We start from the raw sequence: 26482 nt of genomic DNA on the forward strand, positions 1-26482 counted from the left end.
CCAGGGAGCACAGGATGAAATAATCTCTATGAAATGCCAAATCCGCCAAGCGGACCATAACCTTATCATAGGGTTTGGAGGCTTGCATGCTTCAATGACCTGGAGAGCTGTTGGCTGCAATTAGGACCTAGTGCTTTGTTTCTTGGCAGGGTCACCTATCCCAAACAGGTCAGAGGGTAGAGGCAAATTTAAGAGTGGTCCACTGGTCTTCCAGGTTTAGGGGTTCAGCTCAGGGCTAAAAACCCTGACTGATCAAAAGAAAATTGTTTCTGAAGCAACAATGAAGAATCCTTCTATATCTGTGTGTGACTGCGTGGTCAGACAGAGATGGAGGACTTTCATTGCTGCCCTAAACACCAGCGGTGTAACAAGCAGGACAAAAAATGAGTTGCTGAATATCCAATAGGATTAGAAATGAACAAATCCAATCCATCTCTAGACTCGTTCATCAGTAAAGTGAAGAAGTTGTCAGTAACTCTGGAAATTAAGAAACAAGTAACCTAATTGCAGTTTTAGGCCCACTTAACTCCAGATTTCAACCCAGTCTTGATCTAAAGAAAACCCAATCACTGTCAGCTAAAGATGATTTGAGAGAAATATCAGTGATATCAAGGTAGCAATTGATCTGGTACCACATAAAGAACCCCGAAATGAAACTGGTCAATATGTATCAAAGAGAAATTACTGCAATATTTTGAGTCATACCTCATACAAAGGAGTTTTCTTGGAGATCAAACATCCCAGCCCTGGAACTTTACTGCAGGAGTTCCCAAGGACAGTGTCATTGGTCCACTATCTTTAGCTGCTCCAGCTAAAAGCACTCCCTGTACTATCAAAGGGAAGGAGATGAGCAGCAAGCACCTGCGAGCACCTCATTTAAAGGCACCCTTCAAGTAATTCATCATTATGTCTTGGAAATGTACTTATACCATTTCATCATCTGTAATCTAAATCCTAGAATGCTCTTACAACGACATTGTGGCCATACCTTCACTAGAGGGACTGGAGGAGTTTAAGGAGGAGACAGACCATCATATTTTTATCAATATCTGGGAATGTTTAATAAATGTTGGCTTTCTAGCAAGAAACAATATGAAAATGAAATCAGCTTTGCTAAACTGTTATAAATTTTGCTGGTGTTGCAGAAGCCATGATGATTGCATATTGTGTATTAACCTGTTTGATTTGCTCATTAACTGGATGTTAAAAGCTGGAATCCCTTTTTATTTTGGTAAAAGGCATTGATCTGCAAGCAAAAAGAAGTACTTAGCATAATGGGTAAGCCTCAAACCATGCACTGCCATGTTCTCTGTCCATCTACTGACTTTAGGCCAAAGAGACTGAAATCTATTTTTAACACAAGGCATTCTGCAGATGCTGGAAATGCAGAGTAACACACACAAAATGCTGGAGGAACTCAGGAGGTCAGGCAGCATCAATGGAAAGAAACAAAGAGGTGACATCTCAGGCCAATACCCTTAATCTGTTTTTGCTCTCATGTGTAAGTAGCCATAGTAGCCTTTCTAATGCAAAACTCCTTAAGCTTGTTCTCCATGCTATACTGCAATGTGCTCATGCCAGCAAATGACTTGTGCAGAGCCCTTCAGGTTAGCTAGTGTTTCAGCACATGTTTCACAATCCTGGTGAACTCTTGCAATATTAAATAACTACTGACAGCAGCAAACATGCATAATTTTAACTACGACCTGTACAAATATGGGCTGTGGGTGAAGCCCTTACAGTCCCCGAGTCTGTGGAAAAGTGAGAAGAGATTTGGAAGGCTGAGCTTCCAAGTGGCGGTATTAGCAACAATCGGTTTTGCACGAGTATCATAATCTGCCACCCCTGACACACATTGATCACTCGCGCACTAATGCCCTCAACAAAATGATAACACCTTTCAAATATCAACCTGCACCATAATCCACCATATCAGGTATGAAAGGAACACAAGAAACTAGTGAAAAGAAGAACTAGTGAGCCCAATTCTTCATCCTATCCTTCTTGAACACGGGTGAGCAGAGGGATCTGGTGAGGGCAGAAGAAGCATGTTGGGACCATGTGCACATGTGTACATGGGCATATTTAAAACAGCCTTCCAAAAATAGTCAAATTTACTTCCTACACACACCCTTGCTGCTGAAAATAATATTCAGATATTCCCAAGAGTGATGTGTAGACCTGCTCCCGAGAGGAATTCAAGTAATTCGGGCCCTGTCCAGAGTGAAGTTCAGATTCATCCCTGAGGAATTTTCACTCTGCCCAGAGATTTCATAAAGACTTAATGAGGCATACTTAAATTCGATATTGCTTGAATATATTGGACACATTGGAAGAAGGCTTTTGGGCTCAAATCTCCTCTGTATTTCCATGAGATTATGTCATTGAGTTAAAAACATAATAATTTCACAGAATGTGTAGCGTTGCTCAGGTAATGTAAACATACCTCATCTGTTCTAAATATATGCCTTTTCTGTACTGTTGCTCCTGAGACATGCGCCAGCTGTTGTTTTCCACTGCGTGTGTTTGTTCCAACTGTAGATGTCGTTTTGTTGGTGCTTACTTGTTCCTGTACATTAGAAGACACGGTTACGTGGGTATGAGTTTGAGTGCTTCCTTCCGAAGTGTCTGTTGAAAAGAGGATTATATGAACATACTATAATTCAGTGAATAAAAAGGAAGAATATTGTAGAAGATGAACCAATTTCACCCAGAGTTACTTCCGTGGAGTATCCCCACTGTAAAGTTGCCCTAGAAGCTTAATTCATTTTGCATTGCGCTGGTTTATTAGTGGTCATGACTGGAGGTCATGGGTTAAGGGTGAAAAGTGAAAAGTTTAAATGGAACATAAGAGGAAAATTGCAGTTCCCCAATTCGTGTTGGGTTTCACCAATGTAGAGGAGGCCATATTGAGAGTAACGACACAGCAGACGATCCCAATAGATTCGAAGGTGAAGTGTTGGCTCACCTGGAAGGACAGTTTGGGGCCCTGAATAAAGGTAAGGGAGGAGGCAATTGGGCAGGTGTAGCATTTTTATCACTTGCAGGGATATGTGCAGGAGGGACATTATGTCACAATGGCAGCAAGGGTGGACCCAAATGCAAGACACATTTTGTGAGGTTAACTTAATTGAGTTTATTGCTCGATACATGGAGGGCAAAGCAGAAGTAGGAATAGTGTATTGGACAAGGACTCAGGCCTTGGACTAGGCTGGGAATAAGGGTCTGGACTAGGACTTGGAATCACGGACCGCCGGGGCCAGGACTTGACACTTGGAGCCTCCGGAGCCAGGACTTGAGACCTGGATGCAGCCGGAGCCAGGACTTGAGACCTGGATGCCGCCGGGGTCAGGAACTCTTCTTATTCACGGGACAGACACAGACACAGGGCATAAAACATAGAGCCGGGAATCCTCCTAAGACATAGGACGGAGTCTTCTTGGCACAGGGTCAGGACCCTTCCAGACCCCTTTTAGACACACGACATGGATACGGAGACCACACAACAATGGACAGAGCTATAGCTGGGCTCAAGTACTCTCCAAGCCGTGGTGAGCTCTTGACTCACCACAGCGGGTTAACTTAGACTGACCCGTACTGACAAGGAAAGGCGACTTGCTGGCACTTGGTCTGGGAGGAGACTAGGCTTGCTTCGGCCAGATGACATTGGCTCGCAGTACCTTTGGTGACTTTACAAACGCTCTCGCGCCGAATGTCAGAAAGCCGGAGACTATAAACTGCTGGTTCAGCCGAGAGTAAATTGCCTCCAATCACCAAGCCCGAGGGACACGGGAGAACAGGGAAACAAAGGGAAACAGGGAGTCATCGGTCTGGATGATAACATAAACAAAGTAAATTTAAAGGGACCCCGATCCAGACCATGACACATTAGTGGGGTAGGATGAATGGACAAGGGAATCACAGAGGATGTGATCCCTGTGGAAAGTGGAGAGTAGGGGGTAAGTAAAGATATGTTTGGTGGTGGGATCCCATTGGAGCTTGTGGAAGAAGTTTCGGAGAATGATGTGTTGGAAGCAGAGGCTCATTCAGTGGTAGGTGAGGACAAAATGAATTCTAACCCTGTTAAGGCGGTGGGAAGATGCAGTTGGCGTAGAAGTCTGGGAAATGGAAGAGATGCGGATGAGGGCAGCATCAAAGGAGGAAGAGAAATCCCCTTCTTTAAAGGAGGACATCTCTGGTGTCTTGGAAAGAAAAGCCTCAGCCTGGGAACAGATGCACTGGAAAGGAAGGAAATGAGAAAAGGGTATAATGTTTTTGTAGGAGACAGGTGGGAAGAAGTATAGTCAAGATAGCTGTGGGAGTCGATAGGTTTATAAAAGATTTTGGGAGACAATTTATCTCCAGAGAAGGAGAAAGAGATCAAGAAACGGGAGAGAGGTGTCAGAAATGGACCATGTGAATTTAAGGGCAGGATGGAAGTTGGAGGCAAAGTTGACGAACTGATGAGTGCAGCATGTGTGTCTGAAAAACACCAATGCAGTCGTCAATATAGTGAAGGAAGAGATGAGGAGTTTTACCAGAGAAGGCTTGGAACCTGGACTGTTCTAGACAGCCAACAAAAAGGCAGGCATAGCTGGGGCCCATGCGAGTGCCCATGACTGTCCCTTGAGTTTGAAGAAAGTGGGAGGAGCCGAAGGAAAATTTGTTGAGGATGGTGTAGTCCTGCCAGATGGAAGAGGGTGGTGGTTGAGAAAAAATGGAGTGTTTTAAGGCCTATTTGATGGGGAGTAGAAGTGTATAGGGACTGGACATCCATGGTGAAAGGAGGACCAGGGAATTGAAGCTAGTGAGGAGATCGAGAGCATGAGAAGTGAATGGAGGTTAGTGGAAACCAAGGGGGATAGAATGGAATCAAGGTATTTAAACATGAGTTCAGTGGGGCAGGAGCAGGCAGAGACAAATGGCCTACCGAACAGTCAAGTTGGTGGATCTTGGGTGGGAGGTAGGTACGAGCAGTGTGGGGTAAGGAAACTATAAGTTTGGTGGCAGTGGGTGGGAGTTCTCCAGAGTTGATGAGGTCAGTGATGGTGTTGGAGACAATTTTCTGACAGTCCAGAGTGGGGCCTCTTCAAGGGGTAAGTAAGAGGAGGTGATGTTTTATATGTCTCTGTGCTACAAATTATTGGATGGGGCTGGCACTCTGTGCATTATTTTTTTCTTTCCATGCATTATTTTGCTCCATTCCAATTAACTGAAAGAAATTTGCAATTATTTTCATTGTTTGGATATCGGAAGCAGCTCTGTGTTGTCTGCGATATGCAAAGGGACACTCATGGTATGTACTTTCTGCATCTTTCTCACCAAAGTGGCGTGTGGAGAAGCATCAGGAAGGCAGTTAATATGAGAAAAAGACATTAGCCAAAGCCACCAAACTATTAAAATTGCAGACTTTAATCATTCACAGGAGAAATCCATCACTATGTTCAGTTTATGACAATGTGGGTTCAGATTCCCCGGAGGCATTTGCAAGCAGTAATTGAAATGACAAACACTCACTTTTTATATTGAACCAGATTTGTCTCTCACACCATCTGCATGCTGTTGGGTATATCTTGAAATGAATTCTGAAATGCTGTATGCTGCACCCAATCTTTCAAGACTGTTGACTTTTATTCTTGAACATCCCCCTTCAGGGCAATGAAATGAGCAATCACGCTTCATAAAAACTATAAGGTTTAGAGAATTTAATGAGCTTGTTAAGCAGATATTCCAGTGAGATAGTTATTAGTGGAGGCAACGGTTAGTGCAGTACAACATGCTTACTCAAAATATTAAAAATTTCAGAGGGTGCTTAGCATTGCAGTTGATGTGTCGAGAAGCAGACGGTGAGGCAATTGAAGGCACAACAAGTGCGAAGCTGCAGGTCTTTCCAGGACAGTGTAATCCTTTATGTCACTGAAAAGAGTAGGTGATTGAACCAAGGTAAAACTATACACAGAACAACATTTACTGAAGGCAATAATTCTCAACAGAACAGTGGAGTTTGATCCATGTCACATGGTGCACTCAGTTCTTAAAGGTAACCGTACACTTAGAAATACTGCACTGCTGCTTCTTTAAGATGAAATAAGACCATGCAAACCTCCAAAGACTTAAAAGTAGTAATATTTATATATACTAAGCTAATAGAATAAGTATTTACCTATACACTCAGTGGCCACTTTATTAGGTACACCTGTGCACCTGTTTGTTAATGCAAATCTAATTAGCCAATCATGAGGCAGCAACTCAATGCATAAAAGCATGCAGACATGGTCAAAAGGTTCAGCTGATACCTGGGCATGCTGGGATGGAGGGAAATGAAATTGTGGATGGTTTGTAAAGTCTTCCTTACAGAGCAGGCAAGTAGAAATTAGAGTTCCCCTAGGCAGAGCAGAATTGAGAAGTAGGATTAAAAAAGGTATAGAGAAGAAGTGGCAGGAGGATTGGAAAAATGAATAAAGGGGCAAGCATTATTTTTCTAGTCACCCACTAGTTAAAAAGGTCTCAGACTGTTACCTTTTAAGTCATAGAGATATGGTGAAATTAACAAGACTTAGGTTGGGGCATTGGGGGCTAAACTATTATTTAAAGACAATAGGAAGATATCCTACTGGATTATGTGACTGTGGTGGTCCAGAGACAGTCCAGCATGTTTTGCTGAGCTGTAATCGATACAAAATTGAAAGAAGCATGTTGTTCAAAAGGCTATCTGGCTTAAATTTATTTAGGTTTTCTATTAAATCTTTGTTTGGCCATCAAGAGAATCAACATCTGATTGAAGAGTCTATTATTCAGTTTATACGTGAGACTAGGTTGTATTCGAGAATTTGAGTTCCTTGAAGTTCTATAATTAATTATACATCCTGCGGAGGGCTGTAATGCACCTAGATGCGTCTAAACAGCTGGAAACAGAAGAAGAAGAAGAAGAAGAAGAAGAAGAAGAAGAAGAAGAAGAAGTTCTGTTGCTGTTCAGATCAAACAGCAGAATGGAGAAGAAATCTGATCTAAGTGACTTTGACCGTGGAATGATTGTTGGTTGTTGCCAGGCAGGATGGTTTGAATACCTCAGAAACTGCTGATCTCCTGGGGCTTTCACACACAAGAGTCTCTAGACTTTACAGAGAATGGTGTGAAAACAAAAAAAAAGACATCCAGTGAAGGGCAGTTCTGTGGGCAAAAATGTCATGTTAATGAAGAAGTCAGAGGAGAATGGCCAGACTGGTTCAAGCTGACAGAAAGGCGACAATAACTCGAATAGCCTTGCAGTGGTGTGAAGAAGAGCATCTTTCAATGGACGAGACATTGAAACTTGAAGTGGATGGGCTACAGCAGCAGAAGACACAAACATACCGGCAGTGGCCACTTTATTAGGTACAGGAGATACCCCATAAAGTGGCCACTGAGTGTACTTATAGAGTTATGAAATTAAACAATGAGAAATTATGTTCAGCTACAGGGTCTCTTATAGGACAAAGAAGCACAGTGGCATAGCAGTTAGCGTTACGCCTTACACCACCAGCTATAAGATCCAGGTTCAATTCCCACCACTGCCTGTAAGGATTTTGTACATTCTCCCGGGTTTCCTCCGGGTGCTCCAGGTTCCCCCCACATTGCAAAGACATACAATTTGGCGTACTGAGGTGTGAGCATGCTATGTTGGTGCTGGAAGCGTGGTGACACTTCCAGGCTGACCCAGCACATCCTTGCTGATTTGATTTGACACAAAGGACACATTTCACTGTATGTTTCGACGTAAGTATGACAAATAAAGCTGACATTAATGTTTAATCCCAAAGTGTCCACTCCAGATGCCCTCGTTTCTGGTAGATATAGAAACCATAGAAAAACTACAGCACAGAAACAGCCCTTTGGCCCTTCTTGGCTGTGCCAAACCATTTTCTGCCTAGTCCCACTGACCTGCACACGGACCATATCCCTCCATACACCTCCCATTCATGTATCTGTCCAATTTATTCTTAAATGTTAAAAAAGAACCCGCATTTACCACCTCGTCTGGCAGCTCATTCCATATTCTTACCACTCTCTGTGTGAAGAAGCCCCCTCTAATGTTCCCTTTAAACTTCCCCCCCCCCCACCCTTAACCCATGTCCTCTGGTTTTTTTCTCCCCTTGCCTCAGTGGAAAAAGCCTGCTTGCATTCACTCTATCTATACCCATCATAATTTTATATACCTCTATCAAATCTCCCCTCATTCTTCAACGCTCCAGGGAATAAAGTCCTAACCTATTCAACCTTTCTCTGTAACTGAGTTTCTCAAGTCCTGGCAACATCCTTGCAAACCTTCTCTGCACTCTTTCAACCTTATTAATAAATTTCCTGTAATTTGGTGACCAAAACTGAACACAATACTCCAGATTCGGCCTCACCAATGCCTTATACAACCTCAACAACCTCATCATAACATTCCAGCTCTTATACTCAATACTTCGATTAATAAAGGCCAATGTATCAAAAGCTCTCTTTACGACCCTATCTACCTGTGATGCCACTTTTAGGGAATTTTGTATCTGTATTCCCAGATCCCTCTCTCCTACTGCACTCCTCAGTGCCTTACCATTTACCCTGTATGTTCTACCTTGGTTTGTCCTTCCAACGTGCAATACCTCACACTTGTCTGAATTAAACTCCATCTGCCATTTTTCAGCCCATTTTTCCAGCTAGTCCAAGTCCCTCTGCAGGCTTTGAAAACCTTCCTCACTGTCCACTGCACCTCCAATCTTTGTTCTGCATATAACATGTCTTTTGATTGGTTCCTGCTCTGCTCTGCCACATTGTGCCCAGCAATGGCGGCACTGGAGAACCCATCTAGCAACTCAAATCCAAGCTCCTCTGCGACCTTCTGTTCTTCAGTCACAAGCTCTCTGAATTTCATGGGCACGTGCATCATCATGTGCCATGTCATATGATGTCATTATGTGCCATATCACATGACATCATCATTATGTGTTGTGTCAAATGACATGGACAATCATGGTCTTTGACCATGACTGTGCTTGGCAAATGTTTCTACAGAAGTGGTTTGCCATTGCCCTCTTCTGGGCAGTATTTTGACAGGACGGGTGACCCCAGCCATTATGAATACTCTTCAGAGAGTATCTGCCTGACGTTAGTAGTCGTATAACCAGGACTTGTGATATGCACCAGCTGCTCATACGACTATCCACAACCTGCTTCCATGGCCTCACATGGCCCTGATGAGGGACTGAGCTGGTGCTACAGCTTCCCAACAGCAACCTGCAGCCTAGTGGAGGGAAGAAGCACCTTACACCTCCTTTGGTAGAGGTGTATCTCCACTGCACCACAATGTATGTATTAATACTTCTAATATCTGTGCCCTTGCTTACTGTGCAGCTCCTGTCTCCCTGTACTTTTATAGTTTTCCCACAGTTCCATCTCACTGACATTCCATTGACTGGAGAATAGAGGACCCTCACACTATCACAGCTTGAAAACATCATTCCTGGACATGTGCTGCCCGTTCTGACCCCTTTTCCTCTCTCCTTCTGAATTCAGCAATAACAAATATATCCTAGTTCAAATAACCTGTGGTAAATTGAATGTTGGTTCTTAACACTGCCAAAAAAAAAATCTTGTTTAGTAACCATCACTTGGTAGTTTTTTAAAATCTGGGTGGGCCAATTTTGTTCAACTGCCCCACTGAACATTGGAGTGGCATGGAGACATTAAACTATATCTGAATCCATTGGCATGGAGGATTCAAACAAATTGTGCTAACTTGAATTTCCAAACACTGTAAGATACTAAAACATTGCACACAAAATGCTGGAGGAACTCAGCAGGTCAGGTAGCATCTATGGAGAGGAATAAACTGTCAATGTTTTGGGCCAAGACCTTTTATCAGGACTGGAAAGGAAGGAGGAAGAAGACAGAATACGAAGGTTGGGGGAGAGGAAGGAGTAGAGGCTGGCAAGTGATAGGTGAGACCCGATGAGGGGGAAGGTGGGTGCATGGGGGAAGGGAGATGGTGAGAACCTGGGAGTTGATAGGTGGAAGAGTTAAAGAGCTGAACAAGAGGGAAACTGATAGGAGAGGAGATTAGGAAAAGGGGAAGGAGGAAAGGTACCAGAAGGAAGTAATGGGCAGATGAGAAGAAGAGAATGGATAAGAATGGAGCCAGAATGGGAAATGGAAAAAAAGAGAAGGGGAAAGGGGGATAAATTGCCACTATTTAGATAAATCAATGTTCATGCTTTGAGGTTGGAGACTACGCAGATGGACTACCCAGTCCTCCAACCTGAGAGTGACCTCATTGTGGGAGTAAAAGAGACCATGGACTGACATGTTGGAATGGGAATGGGAAGCAGATTCAAAATTGGTGGTCAGCAGGCCAGAAAAAATCTAACCTCAGCATCCATGATAAACTCTACAGAGATGCATGACCAAAATGACAGCATTTCCAAAAACTTACATTGGCAATCAATCAGTAGGAGAAAAAATTTAGCTTCGATCTTTAAAAAATCCATGTTTTGTCTCTGGCAGAGATAACATGTACCACAGTCATGGGCAGCTGTACGCTGAAACCCTTACTCACCAAGCAAGAATTCACCAATTTCTCAATGCTGTGATCAGGATAAACATACAGTCTCTGCACACTACCAAAATCACTGTTTCCAAACATTTAGGGTCGACACCTTTTGATATTAGTTTCAGAAACACCGTGGTGTGACCCCACTTCAGGAAGGTGGTATTCACCAACAGCGTACTTAGCTTTCTCCTCACCCTTCCTTATTTCCAATTCAGTCCATCCAGACTCATCTCTATAAGAGGACATGCAACAATACAGGACGTGATTTAGTCCATGTCTAGGCTGGCTTCTACCACTTGTCTCATTGCCCTTCCTTCATCCCCACAACTGGTTCTTTCTTATGCCCATCAGCTCACCTCTCATTTAATTTTCCATCGGCTTGCATGCAAAGGTAACTTTCAGCAGTAATTAACCTACTTATCCCATCTTGGTGTTGTTAGAGGAATCCACAAAAGGTTCTTGCTACAACCATTGGGCAGATTGCACAGGAGCTTCATGTCACTAGTTTCAGAAACAGTTATTATCCTACAATCAGCATAGATAACTTCACTCACCTCAACACTGAACAGACTCCTTAACCCACAAATTCACTTTCAAGGGCTCTACAATTTATGTTCTCTGTATTATTTATTTACTTCTATTTGTACAATTTTTTTTCTATCACACATTGGTTGGCTGTCAGTTTTTGCTTGCGTATATTTGTTTTCATAAAATCTATTTTATTTCTTTATTTTCCTGTAAATGCCTGCAAGAAAATGAATCTCAAGGTAGTAAACTGTGACATAGACTCAGTGGTCACTTTACTAGATACACCTGTACACGTGCTTGTTAATGTAAACATCTAATCAGCCAATCATGTGGTAGCAACTCAATGCATAAAAGCATGCAGACATGGTCAAGAGGTTCAGTTGTTGTTGAGCCCAAACATCAGAATGGGGGAGAAATATAATCTAAATGATTTTGACCATGAAGTGGTTGTTGATGCCAGACGGGGTGGTTTGAGTATCGCAAAAGCTGTTGATCTCCTGGGATTTTTACCATAACAGTCTCTAATGGATGCAGAGAATGGTATGAAAAACAAAAAAAATTCAGTGAACAGTAGTTCAGTACGTGAAAATGCCCTGTAAATGAAAGGTCAGAGGAGAGTGGCCAGACAAGTTCAAACTGACTGGAAGGCAACAGCAACTCAAATAAACATGTGTTACCACAGTGGTGTGCAGAAGAGCATCTCTAAATGTACAACACATCGGATCTTGAAGTGAATGGGTTACAGCAGCAAAAGATCACACTGGGTTCCACTCCTGTGCTTAATAAAGCGGCCACTGAATGTATGGTACTTCAATAATAAATTTACTTTGACTTTGACCTCCAGAGAACTTACAAAGCTCCACTCAGGCAGTACTTGAGGTCAAGATTAAACCCTTGAGCCCTTGAGCTGTGAGGCAGCAGCACGGACCGATGTGCCACAAGTCATTCTCCAAGTCGCACAGGAAAATCATCAACACCAACTTGCAGTGGTGGAGTGCTCTGTTCCAGATTCAGTCATTGCCTTGCCATAGCACAGTGCATCTGCTGTGGCATTCTGCTTCGATGAGCAGTATTCAGTGAAGCAGTCCAGATGCAGCTGCCATCACTGGAATGATTGACTTTGGCCCAAGACTTACCACCACAGCATTATGGTCCATGACCAGAATGTAACTTTGAAGTCAAATTAACTCTAAAAAAAAAATGGATAGAATGTTTTATATGATCTTGGAAATGAAGTGTGGAAAATATCTCACAATGGTAGCTTATGGGCTGATCCAACTATGTGAGTGATGGATGCATCCGCCATTGCTGGAGGCTCATATGCTAGTCAGAATGGTTCCTTAATAGATAAAGTGAAGATTCATAATTATGTTTAGCCTCACATAACATATGGCCTCTGTTATTCTGCACTCAAGAGCCTGGGAATTCCTTTGTCAATTACAAAATGTGATGTAAATCTCAGAATAAACTTGTATTATTAGCATTGAATTCTCTCAATTTACAAGTCAGCTCTCTTTTAATCAACACATTCATCAGCTTTATCCAGAACAGGGTTTGTCTATTCTTTTCCAATCCCAGATGGACAGCTGTGGATTGCATAAAACCACATACAGTTCAGTTGTACGTTGCTTTTCTGAGGGCTCCTGAATCGTCCCCCTTATCTTCAATGATTATTTCTTGCTCCCTGTGGCAGTAAGGATATTATCCTGATGTCATTGATATTTCAAGACCTCTTTCAACATTTTATCCAGCCTTGATTGAAAAATCTTTGGAACTGAATAGTCATGTGGTAACTTGATGTAAGCATTGTTGGATTAGGGTGTAGAATTCATAAACATGAGAAAGTCTGCAGATGCTGGAAATCCAAAGAAACACACACAAAATACTGGAGGAACTCAGCAGGTCAGGCAGCACCTACAGAAATGAATAAGCAGTCGACGTTTCAGGCCAAGACCCTTCTTCGGGACTGAAATGGAAGGGGGAAGATACCAGAATAAAAGAGCAGGGGAAGGTGAAGGAGGATAGTAAAAATCTGAATGATGAAACCAGTTATGTTGAAAGATAAAGGGCTGGAGAAGAAGGAATCTGATAGGAATAGACAGTGGACCATAGGAGAGGACTGGGGTGGAGGGGGGGTGATAGGCAGATGAGAAGAGGTAAGAGGACAGAATGGGGAATAGAAGAAGAGGGGAGAGGCAGGGAAATTCTTTTTTACCGAAAGGAGAAATGTTCATGCTATCAGGTCGGAGGCTACCCAGACAGAATATAAGGTGTTGCTCCTCCACCCTGAGGGTGGCCTCATCATGGCATAAGAGGAGACCATGGACTGACATGTCAGAATGGGAATTAAAATGTTTGGCCACTGTTGTTTGTTCTGGTAACACTTCATAAAATGTCTGTAAGCAAGAAGTTTTACCCGATTCTTGACTTCCAAAGAACCTTTGGATTGCAAAAGCATCAGTATTGAACAGCGTAAACCTCTTGTACATATTCATGATTGGAAAGCTCTGACCTGCTGTGAGCCTGCTCCATCTGCTCCGGGCTTCGTGCTGCAGGCTTTCACTCTAAATGCTACTTGCTCACTTATATTGTTTGCACAACGTGTTTCTTTTCTCTCTGCACACTGGGCATTTGTTGGTCTTTTTTTTACTGGGTTCTTTTGGGTTTCTTTGTTTTGTGGCTGCCTGTAAGGAGACTGAATGTGAAGGTTGTATAATGTATACGTACTTAGATAATAAACGTACTTTGTACTTTGAGCTGTATGGAGCAATAGTTCGAGTATCACGAGCCTGCTAATTGCATGAATAAATCTAAGGTGGATAGTGGACACAGGTCATTATTCAGAGTTCTGTTTAGAACTTATCGTAGTGCCCACATAAGTGTACAGTTTTATCTGCTTGGGAGGCTACCGCTAACTGGGTTGCCCACTCACTATGTTGGATTTTGACCAACATTCCACTGTGTTTGAATTTATGCAGTTCCTCCTCCACCTGCAGTTGAAGGGCACATGAAACACATTTTGCTGATGATTAAGGGGGTTGACTCCTGTGAATAAGTACTTTCTATCTAACAATAACAGTGAAGTGATTGTTGTATTGAGCAAAAAAACACTTTTGCAGACCCGAATGTGCAACTGAACATAACCACTAGCCACTTTTACTCCATGCAGCCTACCAATGGGTGAATAACCCCTCAAATTCATCATGCTCCGATACAGGGGGATTCCCAGCTGTATCAATTGTTATCTTCAGTGGAAAACATTTAGTGTAACCAAGACTGTGTCACTGCTAAATGTTGGCCCACATGGAGAACAGCAAGCATAACAATAATTTTTGGGGCTTATCTGCAGAATGTACATCAATGACTGTTTTCCATTCGAACTGTACAACAGTTTCCTGCATGTTGGGGCCTTATTACCCACAAATTCCACTTCCTGGAATGATGTTACTCAGTGCTGTGGCCACAGGTGCCATTCTTTTTTGCAAGGCTGACATGTGCTTCAAAGTCACGATAAGGTTAGGTTTTCTACAGCCAGGTTGATATTGTTTATCCCCAATTACATTTCTACTCAAAGTACAAGACAATTAGCTTTAAAACATATTCACTGCCTTCCATCTTCACTATTCTCAGCAAACCCCAATCATTATTTTCTTGAGTCTAAATCACTCCCTTCTGCTACCCTCTCATCCAGCAGTATCTCAATCCCTACACCAATGTGAGTTTCTTAATGAAGGTGCAAGGTTGGGTGATTAGATAGAGGTAAAACGATAAACCGATCCTTTATTGAAGGCAATTCTCAACAAGATAGTATTTTGTTAAATAAATGAATCAGAATTATTCCATATGGTAAATCCACTTCGTAAGAGTCACTTTATACACTGCAATTCTGCCATTAAAGAGCTACCCACGTATTCATAAGACATGTGAAGGAGCCTGTACCTTTAATCTTATTTGGACCACAAAGACTGTTAATATTTTTGCAACACACATAAAATGCTGGTGAACGCAGCAGGCCAGGCAGCATCTATAGGAAGAAGTACAGTTGACATTTCGGGCCGAGACCCTTCGTCATGACTCAAAAAAAACCCGCCAGACTACAACAGCACCCCCCCCCGCCCCCCCATCAGCGGGTTTTATAGTAAGATTAGGATTGGTGCGGAGGGAGTGGAGAGCAGAGCGTTCGGATGGAGTGAGGTTGGAATTGGAACACGGTGTGGTGAAGTTGAGACGGTTGATGTCCCATCGGTAGTTAGCAATAAAGAGATCCAGAGCAGGCAAAAGACCAGAGTGGGGTGTCCATGAAGAGGAGGAAGACTGAAGGCGGGAGAAGGGGTCATCGGTGGGGGTGGGAGAATCCTTGCCGAAGAAGTGGGCTCGAAGACGGAGCCAGCAGAAGAAGAGTTCAGCGTCAGGGCGAACGCAGAACTTGCTGAGGTGTGGGCGAAGGGGGACAAAGGTGAGGCCCTTACTGAGGACAGAGCGCTCTGCCTCAGAGAGTGGAACGTCAGAGGGGATAGTAAAGACCCGGCACAGATGAGAGCTGGGATCAGAGGGGGGAGGTTGGTAGTGTCAGTGGAGAGGGGAGGGTTCGGGTGAGATTGATGATGGGATCTGAGGGAAACTGGGTTGCAGAGTGGTGGTGGGGGAAGGGGAGACGGGAGTCACCGTAGCAGCATGTGAAGACCCAGCCTGGAGTTCAAGGCTAGAGTAGCAGTTGGAGGTTGCGCAATCGCTTTGAAGGTGTCCTTGGTCGTTGGAACCCGCATTGATGGTGCTGGAGTCTGGGTTTTGAATATGCCCTGGGTTGGTAGAGCCGCTGAGATCGACGGCGGGGGCCGCAATCCGAAGTTCATGCCTGCTAGCGTCAGAGCCAGAGTGCTTACGAAATGTCGACTGTACTTCTTCCTATAGATGCTGCCTGGCCTGCTGCGTTCCACCAGCATTTTTTGTGTGTTGATTGAATTTCCAGCATCTGCAGATTTCCTCGTGCTTCTGCTGTTAATATTTTCCTGGCTTTTGTATAAAGTAGGAAGTGTTGTATTATATTTCCATTAATGAGTTATAAACCTGAGCATCACTCAATTGTATCAAGAGATTAAAACTTAGACTATGACTGTTTTGGCAGAGGGTAATCCATTCAGAATAAACAGGTTAAACCCATTTCCTTCTGTGGGACCATAAGATGGGAGCAGAATTAGGTCATATGGCCCATCGAGTCTGCTCCGCCATTTCATCATGGCTGATCCATTTCCCTCTCAGCCCCAATCTCCTACCCTCTCCCTAATTCCCTTCATGCCATGACCAATCAAGAATCTATCAACCTCTGCCTTAAATATTCTAAACAGAACCATGCATGGGATAAGAGGTTGGCTTTTAATGTCAACATCAAAAAGTTATAGTTAGAAACTTCTTTACACCATTAATTAAATAAATATTATTTCACACTATTGTTTGAAGTAACTGAAGACATTGTTAATATATGCAAAATATTTTACCAAACCGGTATGTTATAATAGTTGCTCAATCACATTTTCCTTTGGTTTTATACATCTTGAATGGCTGGCCTTCTCAAACTAAAAAATATTAGCAATAAAGCCCAAGAATGGCACCAGAAAGTACAGCTGAAGAATACATGATGGTGTTATATGGATTTCTGTTCAAGAATTTGACTTAAAATTCTCACAGGTCATTTAACTGGTCCATTTTCCATGGGCCCAAAACCTCTTCCTTCTATAGATGCTGCTCAACCTGTTGAGTTCCTCCAACAGATTGTTTGATGCATCTATCTTGTATACATTTAGCATTACACTCAGTGGTTACTTTATTAGATACAGGATGTACCTAATAAACACTACTGAGCGTATATTCATGGTCTTCTGCACATTTGTAGCCTATCCACTTCAAGGTTCGAAGTGTTGAGTATTCAGAGATGTTCTTTGTAACACGTGATTATTTGAATTATTGTCGCCTTTCTGTCAGCTTGAACCAGTCTAGACAGTCTCCTCTGATCTCTCTCATTAACAAGATGTTTTCACCTACTGAAATGCTGCTTGCTAGATGCATTTTATTTTCACACCATTCCCTGTAATCTCTAGAGACTGTTGTGCGTGAAAATCCTAGATCAACAGTTTCTGAGATACTCAAACCACCCCATCTGGCACCAACAATCATTCCACAGTCACAGTCACTTTGATCAACTTTCTTCCCCATTCTGATGTCTGGTCTGAACAACAATTGAACCTCTTGACCATGTCTGCATGCTTTTATGCATTGAGTTGGTGCCAAATGTTCGGCTAATTAGATATTTGCATTAATGGGGAGGTGTACAGACGTACCGAATAAACAGACCACTGATTGTATTTTACATTACTAAAAGATTTGGGTATTTCTCATTTTCAAGTTAGAATGGTTAAATGATAAAGCAAACTCCGAGAATGAATTAAATGCCTAAACAACATAAATGTCAGTATTATAAATTAATTTTAGTATTCATTAATTTGAATAACCTTATGCTTCATTCATTACCAGGCTTGCATTTTTTTTTTACTTGTAATTGAAATCATTGTGTTTAAGTCAGTGCTGGAATAATTGATTTAAGATACGGCTGAAACACAATAATAATTATGCAATGAAGGATTGCCTGCTAAACCCAAATTTCTTCCTGTGTCTGTTTCCCAAAGGAGCTAGGATAACAATACAATAAAGAAACAGCCTCCAAAATTTGAGATGACAGGAGATGTGTCCTGACTGTCTCCATGCTATAAGTAAGAGTAAGCTTGATGGAAAGGCTTTCTAAATGGGGCTCAGAAGTCTGGAGCACAGAATGTGACCACTGGCCCTTTGGGTGAACAACCCACTGTGTCATTCTTTGCCAATAGCTCAGCTGCAAATATTTATACAATTCTCCTTCGAAGGTAGTGAAATTTAACCTTTGCTGGCAATGCAGAGTGAGTGATGGTGAATCAGCAGCCTGCTCTCAATGCATTCATTTCTTTCCACTGATATCATTGCAATAGAAACCCTACAAGCACAGCGCAGATTCATTATCGCTTGTTTTGTACTGCTACACACACAATCGTTTCTGCCTCAACCATTTCGACAGTTTCAATTTGTAGAATATTCCAATAACTCTGCAAGTAAAATAATTTTCTTAAACATTTTCTCTTTTCCGAAATGACAATTACACAATAATTTCATAAATAGAAGAAATTATCTTTTCTAAATTTGTTGAATAGATAAGGTGAAATAACATAAATTTGTTACTGTAATTGCATATGATACTTGATCCTTTATGGGAGTCATAGAGGCATAGAGCACTACAGCACAGAAGCAGGCCTTTTGGCCCATCTAGTCCATACTGAACTAATAATCTGTCGAGTACCATCGGTCCGTACCCTGACCATACTTCTCCCATCCATGTACCTATCCTAATTTCTAAAAAATGTTGAAATCAAACCCACATCTACCACTTCCATTAGCAGCTCATTCCATACTCTCACCACCCTCTGAGTGAAGAAATTGCCCCTCAAGTTTTTCTTAAACATTTCACCTTTCACCCTTAATGCGTGACCTCTAGTTCTAGTCTTGCCCAACCTCAGTGGGAAAATTCTACTTGCATTTGCCCTATCTATACCCATCGTAATTTTGTCTACCTCTGTCAAATCTCCCCTCATTCTCCTATGCACCAGGGAATAAGGTCCTAACCTACTCAACCTTTCCCTATAACTCAGGTGCTCAAGTCCTGGCAACATTCTGGTAAATTTCCTCTCTGCTCTTTCAATCTTTTTGTTATCTTCCCTGTAGGTTGCTCACTAAAGCTGCATAATGCAGATAACCATGGCTCAAGACCTATACCTTCTAGGAGTTACATCCTCTGAAAGGCTGCAGTGAAGATTTGGCAGAGCATTTTGTTATGGGTGGTCTAAAGCAACCATTTACTTGAAGTAGTTTTATCTGTAAGAAATTAGCAGTGGTGTGCTAGGGAGCTTTACTTGTACAAGAACAAATACATTTCTAGCTAGCAAAGAACACCAACTAAGATATCAGATGTTGAGAGAAAGGTAGTAATGCACCATGCGAAGAAAGGGTGGCACGGTAGCACAATGCTTCACAGTACAGGAAACCCCGGTTCAATTCCTGCAAAACTGTCTGTGAGGATTCTGTATGTTCTCCCTGTCAGCATGTCGGTTTCCTCCCACAGTGCAACGACCTACCATTGGTGAGTTCTCTGGCCACGGTAAATTGTCCTGTGGTTAGGCTGAGATTAAATCGGGGGATTACTAGGTGTCATGGCTTGAGGAACCTATTCCGTGCCATATCTCAATAAGTAATTATAAAATTATTGGCAACTAAATCAAGTCTTGCATTCATTGAATATAGAGAAGAAGAAATAGTTATTTTCATGTTCTATGATATTAAGACAGTATTTACTACCAACCCCAATTAGCATTTGAAGTGAACTCAACTGCTGCAGAACATTCTTGCTCAGTGCGACCCTTTGAGAGTTCCAGGGTTCATGGCCAGTTGTAATGAAGGAATGTGGGAATTGGAAGGGAACTTGTACATGGTGATGTTCCCATGTGCCTGTATTCTGATCGCTCTAGGATGCTGAAGACACACACTCAGTGCCAGTTTATTAGGTACACTGATTGTTAATGCAAATATCTAATCAACAAATTATGTGGCAGCAACTCAGTGCATAAAGGCCTGCAGACATGGTGAAGAGGTTCAGTTGTTGTTCAGACCAAACATCCGAATTGGGAAAAATCTGTGGTCCAAGTGACAATCACTGTGGAATGATTGTTGGTGCCAGATGGGGTGGTTTGAGTTTCTCAGACACTACTGATCTCCTGGGATTTTCACATACAACAGTTTCTATAGTTTACAGAGAATGGTGCTAAAAAAAAAAATCAGTGATTACCAGTGTGTGACAGTGTTGTGTGCAAAAACACTGTGTTAATGACAAAGGTCAGAAGAGAATGGTCAGACTGGTTCAAGCCGGCAGGAAGGCAACAGTAACTCAAATAAGCATGTGTTACAACCGCGGTGTGCAGAAGAGCTTCTCCAAACACACAACTCATCGAACAATGAAGTAGATGGGCAGAAGATCACAGACATACACTCAGAGGCCAATTTATTAGGTATAGAAGGTACCTAATAAAGTGGCCACTGAGTGTAGGTTTGGAAGTTGCCATGGAAGAAACATTGATAATAACCAGCAATGAAAAGAAACTAAAATGTGAATACTAGTGAAATGGGATTTTTTCCTTTTAATCTTTACTCATCTGAAGAATACGTGCCTCACTGAAAAGGAAGCTCTCTAATGTTCATCTCTAACCTGTCCTCAGATTTTCAGAAACTTTCTTTTTAAACTTATGTAATTCTTTTTGGTGAAGGTAGTCTCATGCTGCTGTTATTTCAGAATCAGTGTCTCACCATACTCTCTGAAACAATGAATATGGATGATCAAAAATTTGAAAGCCTTTTACTCAGTGACTTACCTATTCAAAACAATCCATACAGTGTTTCATTTATCATTCTTTATACAAAAGAACTATTTAAAAATAATCTCATACTTTATCATTCATACATATATTGTCTTTGTACATATGCAGCATTAGCTTGAAGACGCCAGGTGTTGCTTGAACTTTTGACATCCTACCCAATGTATTGTTCTATGTCCAATGGAAGGAAAAGTGGAGAATGTTCTAGATAGAATTGGTTACCAAAACGTCTTTCACTTCAGCATGTTGGATTGCTTGGCTGAGTACCCTGGGGCTCTGATTGCTTACCATTTAATTCTCAATGTCACATTCACACTGAGTTTTCTGATGTTGGCCTTCTATGCTATCCCTACGAAGTTCATTTTAATCAAGCACCTTAGAATCTTCCAAAATTTTAAATCACGTCCACCAGTCCCTTGGACAGGAGGTTCTTCATTTTCCCCGTTGCACTATCACTAGCTCCAGCTTTTGTTTCTCTGCTTGTCTCCTTTCTGTTTGGTTTGCACTATTTGCTCACTACTGCATTCCAATCTAGTGTGTACCTTGCCTCTGAGCCTTTTTCCCTCTCCTGGACTACTATTCCCTATATCACTAATTATTACATCTGACTGATTGATAAAGTGAATCGCTTTAATGACCTCTAAATCATTATTTCTTTGAAAATGACAAATCTGAGATACATGTAGTTAAAAATCTAACTATGTTTGTGTGTAAAGGCATGTATCCTACACCAATATTTACAAAGAACATCATTCTGAATAATCAACCCACCATAAGGTAAAACTTAAAAAAACAAAAACAACAGACTACCTGAATCTTATGCTGTCGTTCAGAACGTATCACAACTGTAAATCAACAGTATTCAATGTCTAAGCGAACATCGCTTATAGACTTAAAGTTTTGCCCATGACAAAAAGGACTCTGTCTCCATGTTGCCCGCTATCCCTTCCTCATTTCCAAGTATGGTGCAGTAACCAAGTACAGGGACTAAATTAGTAAACTTGACAGCAGATGCCCAACAGGAGCGACTGCTGTGACAGACCCAGGAACATTCTAGTAGGAAAAGAACGGATTTTGTGGATAGCTCTAATAAACAGCCCAGCCCACACAGCGGCACTTTAAAACTTCTTTCCGCTGGTCAGGTTCGGGCTCTGGGGATGATACCAGTGAAAGGCAGATGGAAAACTAGTCTGGAAGTGTTGCTACAGCAACCGGGCACTTCAAACAAGCTGTGTTTCACTGGGCTTCTTTCAGTCTTGTCGTAAAATTGTCTGCCCGCTTTGACTTAGATTCTCAACAATGGCCAAAAGCATCAGAAACAGAAAGGGTGTTGGTGTAGAATTAATTCAGCACTAACCAGCCTCCACCTAGACAGATTTACAACGTTCGAATACAGTGATAAGTGGAAAACTGGAAAAAAAAACGGATTTCGCGTTACATATACTTTTAGAAAAAGAGGCAGCCGTGGACATAAACAGGGCTGCACTGCCCACCCCAAAACCGAACCGAGTGCTTTGTCAACCACAAAACCCACACCAAGCAAATACTAAATGTTGAACCAACCCCTCCCAGACTAAACCCACCCCCAATCCCAAAAGTAAGCGAAACTTGAAAGTCAGTTTAAATCCAACACTGGCCCCAAAGCAAATAACTAAATGCAAAACTAATACAGAACCAAACCCAAACACAGTACTGATACCCCTCTATTGTGATCAAGCGACTGTATTCTTGCTGCCCACGCAATACTGGCAATGTTTAACGTAATTTGCAGATATCTGCAACGCAAAGATAAGGCTTCTCGACAACCCAAGACCGTAACGTAACGGATTTCTGCTTACTGGTGCACACATGCATGGACCCCCTGTCCGATGCATTGGGTTCGTTCGCGTTGTTGCACACGTTGGGCACTACTGGCAAAGGTACATCCGTGTCGGTGTTGGTGAGCCACGTTGATTCTGTCTCCCTGGTCCAGCTTTCATAGTACCTGGGCTCGATAGTGTCAGCCCGGCTTCCGCCACAACCCATCCCTTTGTGTTTTCCTTCTGCCCCCTCTCAAACCTCGCTGGTCCGTCCAACCTGCAGATCACCAGCAAAGCGGACGCTCTCTTCTTGTTCTCGGGACTACGGTGCGGCTGATTACGGGACGGCTAAATCATTTTCCGAAAATCGGAAGGTGATCACCATCGTCCATCGGGGCCTTGATCTGATGGTTATTACTTTGCAGGAGTCGCTGGGGGAAACAGTGGGAGGCTTCAGACACGCTTCTGCTGTCAGTTTGAGCAGTCTGACGTCAGGGATTGCGTGCTCATCTGGCGAAGCAGAGAGGGTCATCTTAAATCTCAGGATATTGCGATCAGGCGCTTGCATTCTTATACGGACTGCTAAATAAGCCAAGCTGACAATTCTGTCATTAGATTCCTCGGAACTAGTAACAAAATTATGAAGTGCTGAGCGGACAGAGATATCAGGAGGAGGGGTTCGTTTTCTTCTCTGTGACGATATTAGAATTTAATTCTTGTTTTGCGTAACTCATTTCCCGCATAATAACTCCGAAGCCCAGAGTGTATACCTGCTGGGGGGCGGGGAGGGGTGATAATTATAGTTCTACATATAAAATATGTTATTTAAAGGAAATTATCTTGCAATTATATAAGTTAGAAAACAGCGCGGGACGTTTATGTGGAACCCTGTCAAATGTTGACTCATTTTGTGTGCGTAAATAGCATGACTTCAGTTGAGGAGACAAAATATTGTTCTTCGCGAAGAATTGTGAATAATGAACGATTCTCTTTAATCTGTAATTCTTTCGTCTTGTGCATAGACTAAATCTCTTGGATTCAAAAGAATGAATTTAGTAACTGCTCATTCAGTCAACCCCAACTATCTTTTACGATTGCGCCCACTAATGTTTTAGACCGTTAATATAAACTGAGTGGCCACTTTATTAGGAACCTACTTCGGCTACTGCAGTCTATCCACTTCAAGGTTCTACGTGTTGTGCGTTCAGAGATGCTCTTCCGCACGCCGCCATTGTAACGCGTGGTTATTTGAGTTACTGTTGCCTTCCTGTCAGCTTGAACCAGTCTGGCCATTCTCCTCTGACCTCTCTCATTACCAAGACGTTTTCGTCCACAGAACTGCCCCACTTTGGATGCTCTGTTTGGTTATCTTTTTGCACTATTCTCTGTAAACTTTGGATTCTGTTATGTGTGGAAATCCCAGTGTATCAGCAATGTCTGAGACTCTCAAACTGCCCGTCTGGCACCAACAATCATTCCACAGTCAAAATCACTTGGATCACATTTCTTCCCCGTGCTGATGTTTGGTCCGAGCAACAACGGAACCTCCTGACCATGTCTGCATGCTTTTATACTGTGCATGGAGTAGCTGCCACATGATTGGCAGATTAGATATTTGATCAGATATTTAGCTATAACGTGCAGGAGTACAAGAAGTAACTAATAACCTGACGGCTGAGTGTATATATGGCTTTACTCTTGCATTCAAATCGTTTTGCAGGAAGGACCTACATCCTGTTGCATTTCTAATTCCTTGCATGTCAGCATGTTAATTTCCAGTGATTCTTGTACATGGAAGTTCAGATTTCTTTGAAAACCAATACCTCTCAGTCTCCCAGCATTTAAAAATTTCCAAATTTTCTACCCTTTTTTCTGAAATTGATGTCCATATATTTTTCCACTCTACATTCCATCCATCCTCTCCTTGCCTATTTACCTAGCATGTCTGTATCTCCTTATAGAGGGATAAGTCAGCCATGATGGAATTGGGGGACAGACTCAATGAGACAAATGGCCTAATTCTGCTACAATGTCTTATGGTCCTGAAGACTCACTACACCCGTACATCCGCTCATTACTGCAAATATCTAATCAGCCAATCTTGTGGCAGCAACTCAATGTATAAAACCATGCAGACAAGGTCGAGGGGTTCAGTTGTTGTTCAGATCAAGCATCAGAATGAGGAAGAAATGAGATCTAACTGAGTTAGACCGTGATATGACTGGTGGTGTGTGTATCTCAGAAATTGGTGATCTCCAGGGATTTTCATGCACAACAGTCTCCAGAGTTCACAGAAGACATTGTCAATATGTCCATTGAGGTTTCCTACTGGATGGACCTACAAGAATGGATAGATTTAAAACCTTCAAGATAAAGGTCTTCTTGAGACCTGCCCCGGTTGCACCACACTGCATCCAATAATAAAGGTCTTTGGTGAGACCCAATCAAACATGGACCATGTCCTACACCGCAGAAGCAGGCATTCAGTATCATCTTCAGTGCAACAGCACACCATTTGTCATTCAGGAAAGGAGGATTTGAAGATTAAGTCATCAAGCCTGGTAGAATACCCAGGCTCTGTCAGGCAGAGATTATCTCTACCTTTTGTGTATACTTGAGAGGTGAACCACCTACAAATCACACTTCAAGGTTTTGGACAAATACCATTAACACTCCCTCAGCGAAGTCTTCCAAATGGACCAAAAGCATAAGCAAACCAACATTTTTATCTTGTCCCAAGCCAACGTCCCCTGCGTTAAGCTCCATTTATACCCATGCATCGGTATTCTACTGGTCACGTTGTTTACAAACCTGACGCCTGAGTCTCAAAGCAAATTCTCCATTCATGTCCAAGGTGGCATTCCAACTTCCTCACTGCAAAATTAATGCTCCCTGGGAAAACAGATCAACCAGGATCAAGTGGCAGAGCAGACTCAATGCGCTAAATGATCTAATTCTCCTCCTACATAATGTACTGGGTGGGCACAGGAGTACATTCAGCCAGAGACTCATTCCTCCGAGATGCAGCACAGAGCATCATAGGAAGTCATTCCTGCCTGTGGCCATCAAACTTTACAACTCCTCCCTTGGAGGGTCAGACACCCTGAGCCAATAGGCTGGTCCTGGAACTTATTTCATAATTTACTGGCATAATTTACATATTACTGTTTAACTATTTATTACTATTTTCTATTACTATTCTATTACTATTTATTATTTCTATTACTGTTACTATTTACTAATAGTAATATTACTATTATTATTTCTATTACTATTTATTAATTATGGTGCAACTGTAACGAAAACCAATTTCCCCCAGGATCAATAAAGTATGACTATGACTATGACTATGACTCATGGTCTATAGGTCTCATCACTCCCTCTCTCTGCCTTACACTGGCCAGATTCCCTTTCCACTCAGTCCTGAGATGCAGGGTCTCAGCTTGTTCCACAGATGCTGCCTGAACCACTAAGCTCCTCTGCAGATTGTTAGTTCCAGCTTCCAGCAGTTTTCATCAATGTACCACAGAAAACATTCCATCAATGTGCAACACAACTTGCTATAGTATTGCTCTGGTCATGACCACAGTTCAGTATGCCATGGTAACCAGCCTCTCTTCTAAACACTCTGTCTGCATTTCAAACATGAGTAAGTCTGCAGATGTTGGAAATCCAAACCATCTCACACAAACACTGGAGGAACTTAGCAGGTCAAACAGCATCTATGGAAAGGAATAAACAGTCGATGTTTCAGGGTGAGGTGCTTCTTCAGGACTGAGAAGGAAGATGCCAAAATAGAAAGGTGGGGAGATGGGAAGGAGGCCAGCTGAATGGTGATAGGTGAAGCCAAGTGGGTGGGAAAGGTGAAGGGTTGGAGAAGAAGGAATAGGACAAGAGAGTGAAACATTGGAGAAGGGGTAGGAGGAAAGCATTAGTTTGGCACAACGTTGTGGGCAAATGGGTTAGTTCCTGTGTTGTACTGTTCTATGTTCTAAGTATGAGGTAATGCAAAGTCTGATAAGAAATAAAGAGTAAATGGCAGGGAGCTTAGGAGCAATGATATACAGAGGGACTTTATGGTA

The 26482-nt window shown here is 42.3% G+C and overlaps 1 protein-coding gene across 1 annotated transcript in view; it reads right to left on the reverse strand.

The window, feature by feature from the left end:
• LOC134350073 (brain and acute leukemia cytoplasmic protein-like) overlaps nt 1–22783 on the reverse strand; it is a 36115-nt gene extending 13332 nt beyond the window's left edge. Inside the window, exons 1-2 of the mRNA XM_063055002.1 lie at nt 22440–22783; nt 2447–2628 (exon numbers count right to left, since the gene is read on the reverse strand). Coding sequence (XP_062911072.1) covers nt 2447–2628; nt 22440–22626 — 369 coding nt within the window. The 5' untranslated portion in view covers nt 22627–22783. The remainder of the gene's footprint in view (nt 1–2446; nt 2629–22439) is intronic.
• Between the last annotated feature and the right edge of the window lie 3699 nt (nt 22784–26482).

The sequence above is a fragment of the Mobula hypostoma genome, chromosome 1, assembly GCF_963921235.1.
Source record: "Mobula hypostoma chromosome 1, sMobHyp1.1, whole genome shotgun sequence".
Taxonomy (NCBI): Eukaryota; Metazoa; Chordata; class Chondrichthyes; order Myliobatiformes; family Myliobatidae; genus Mobula; species Mobula hypostoma.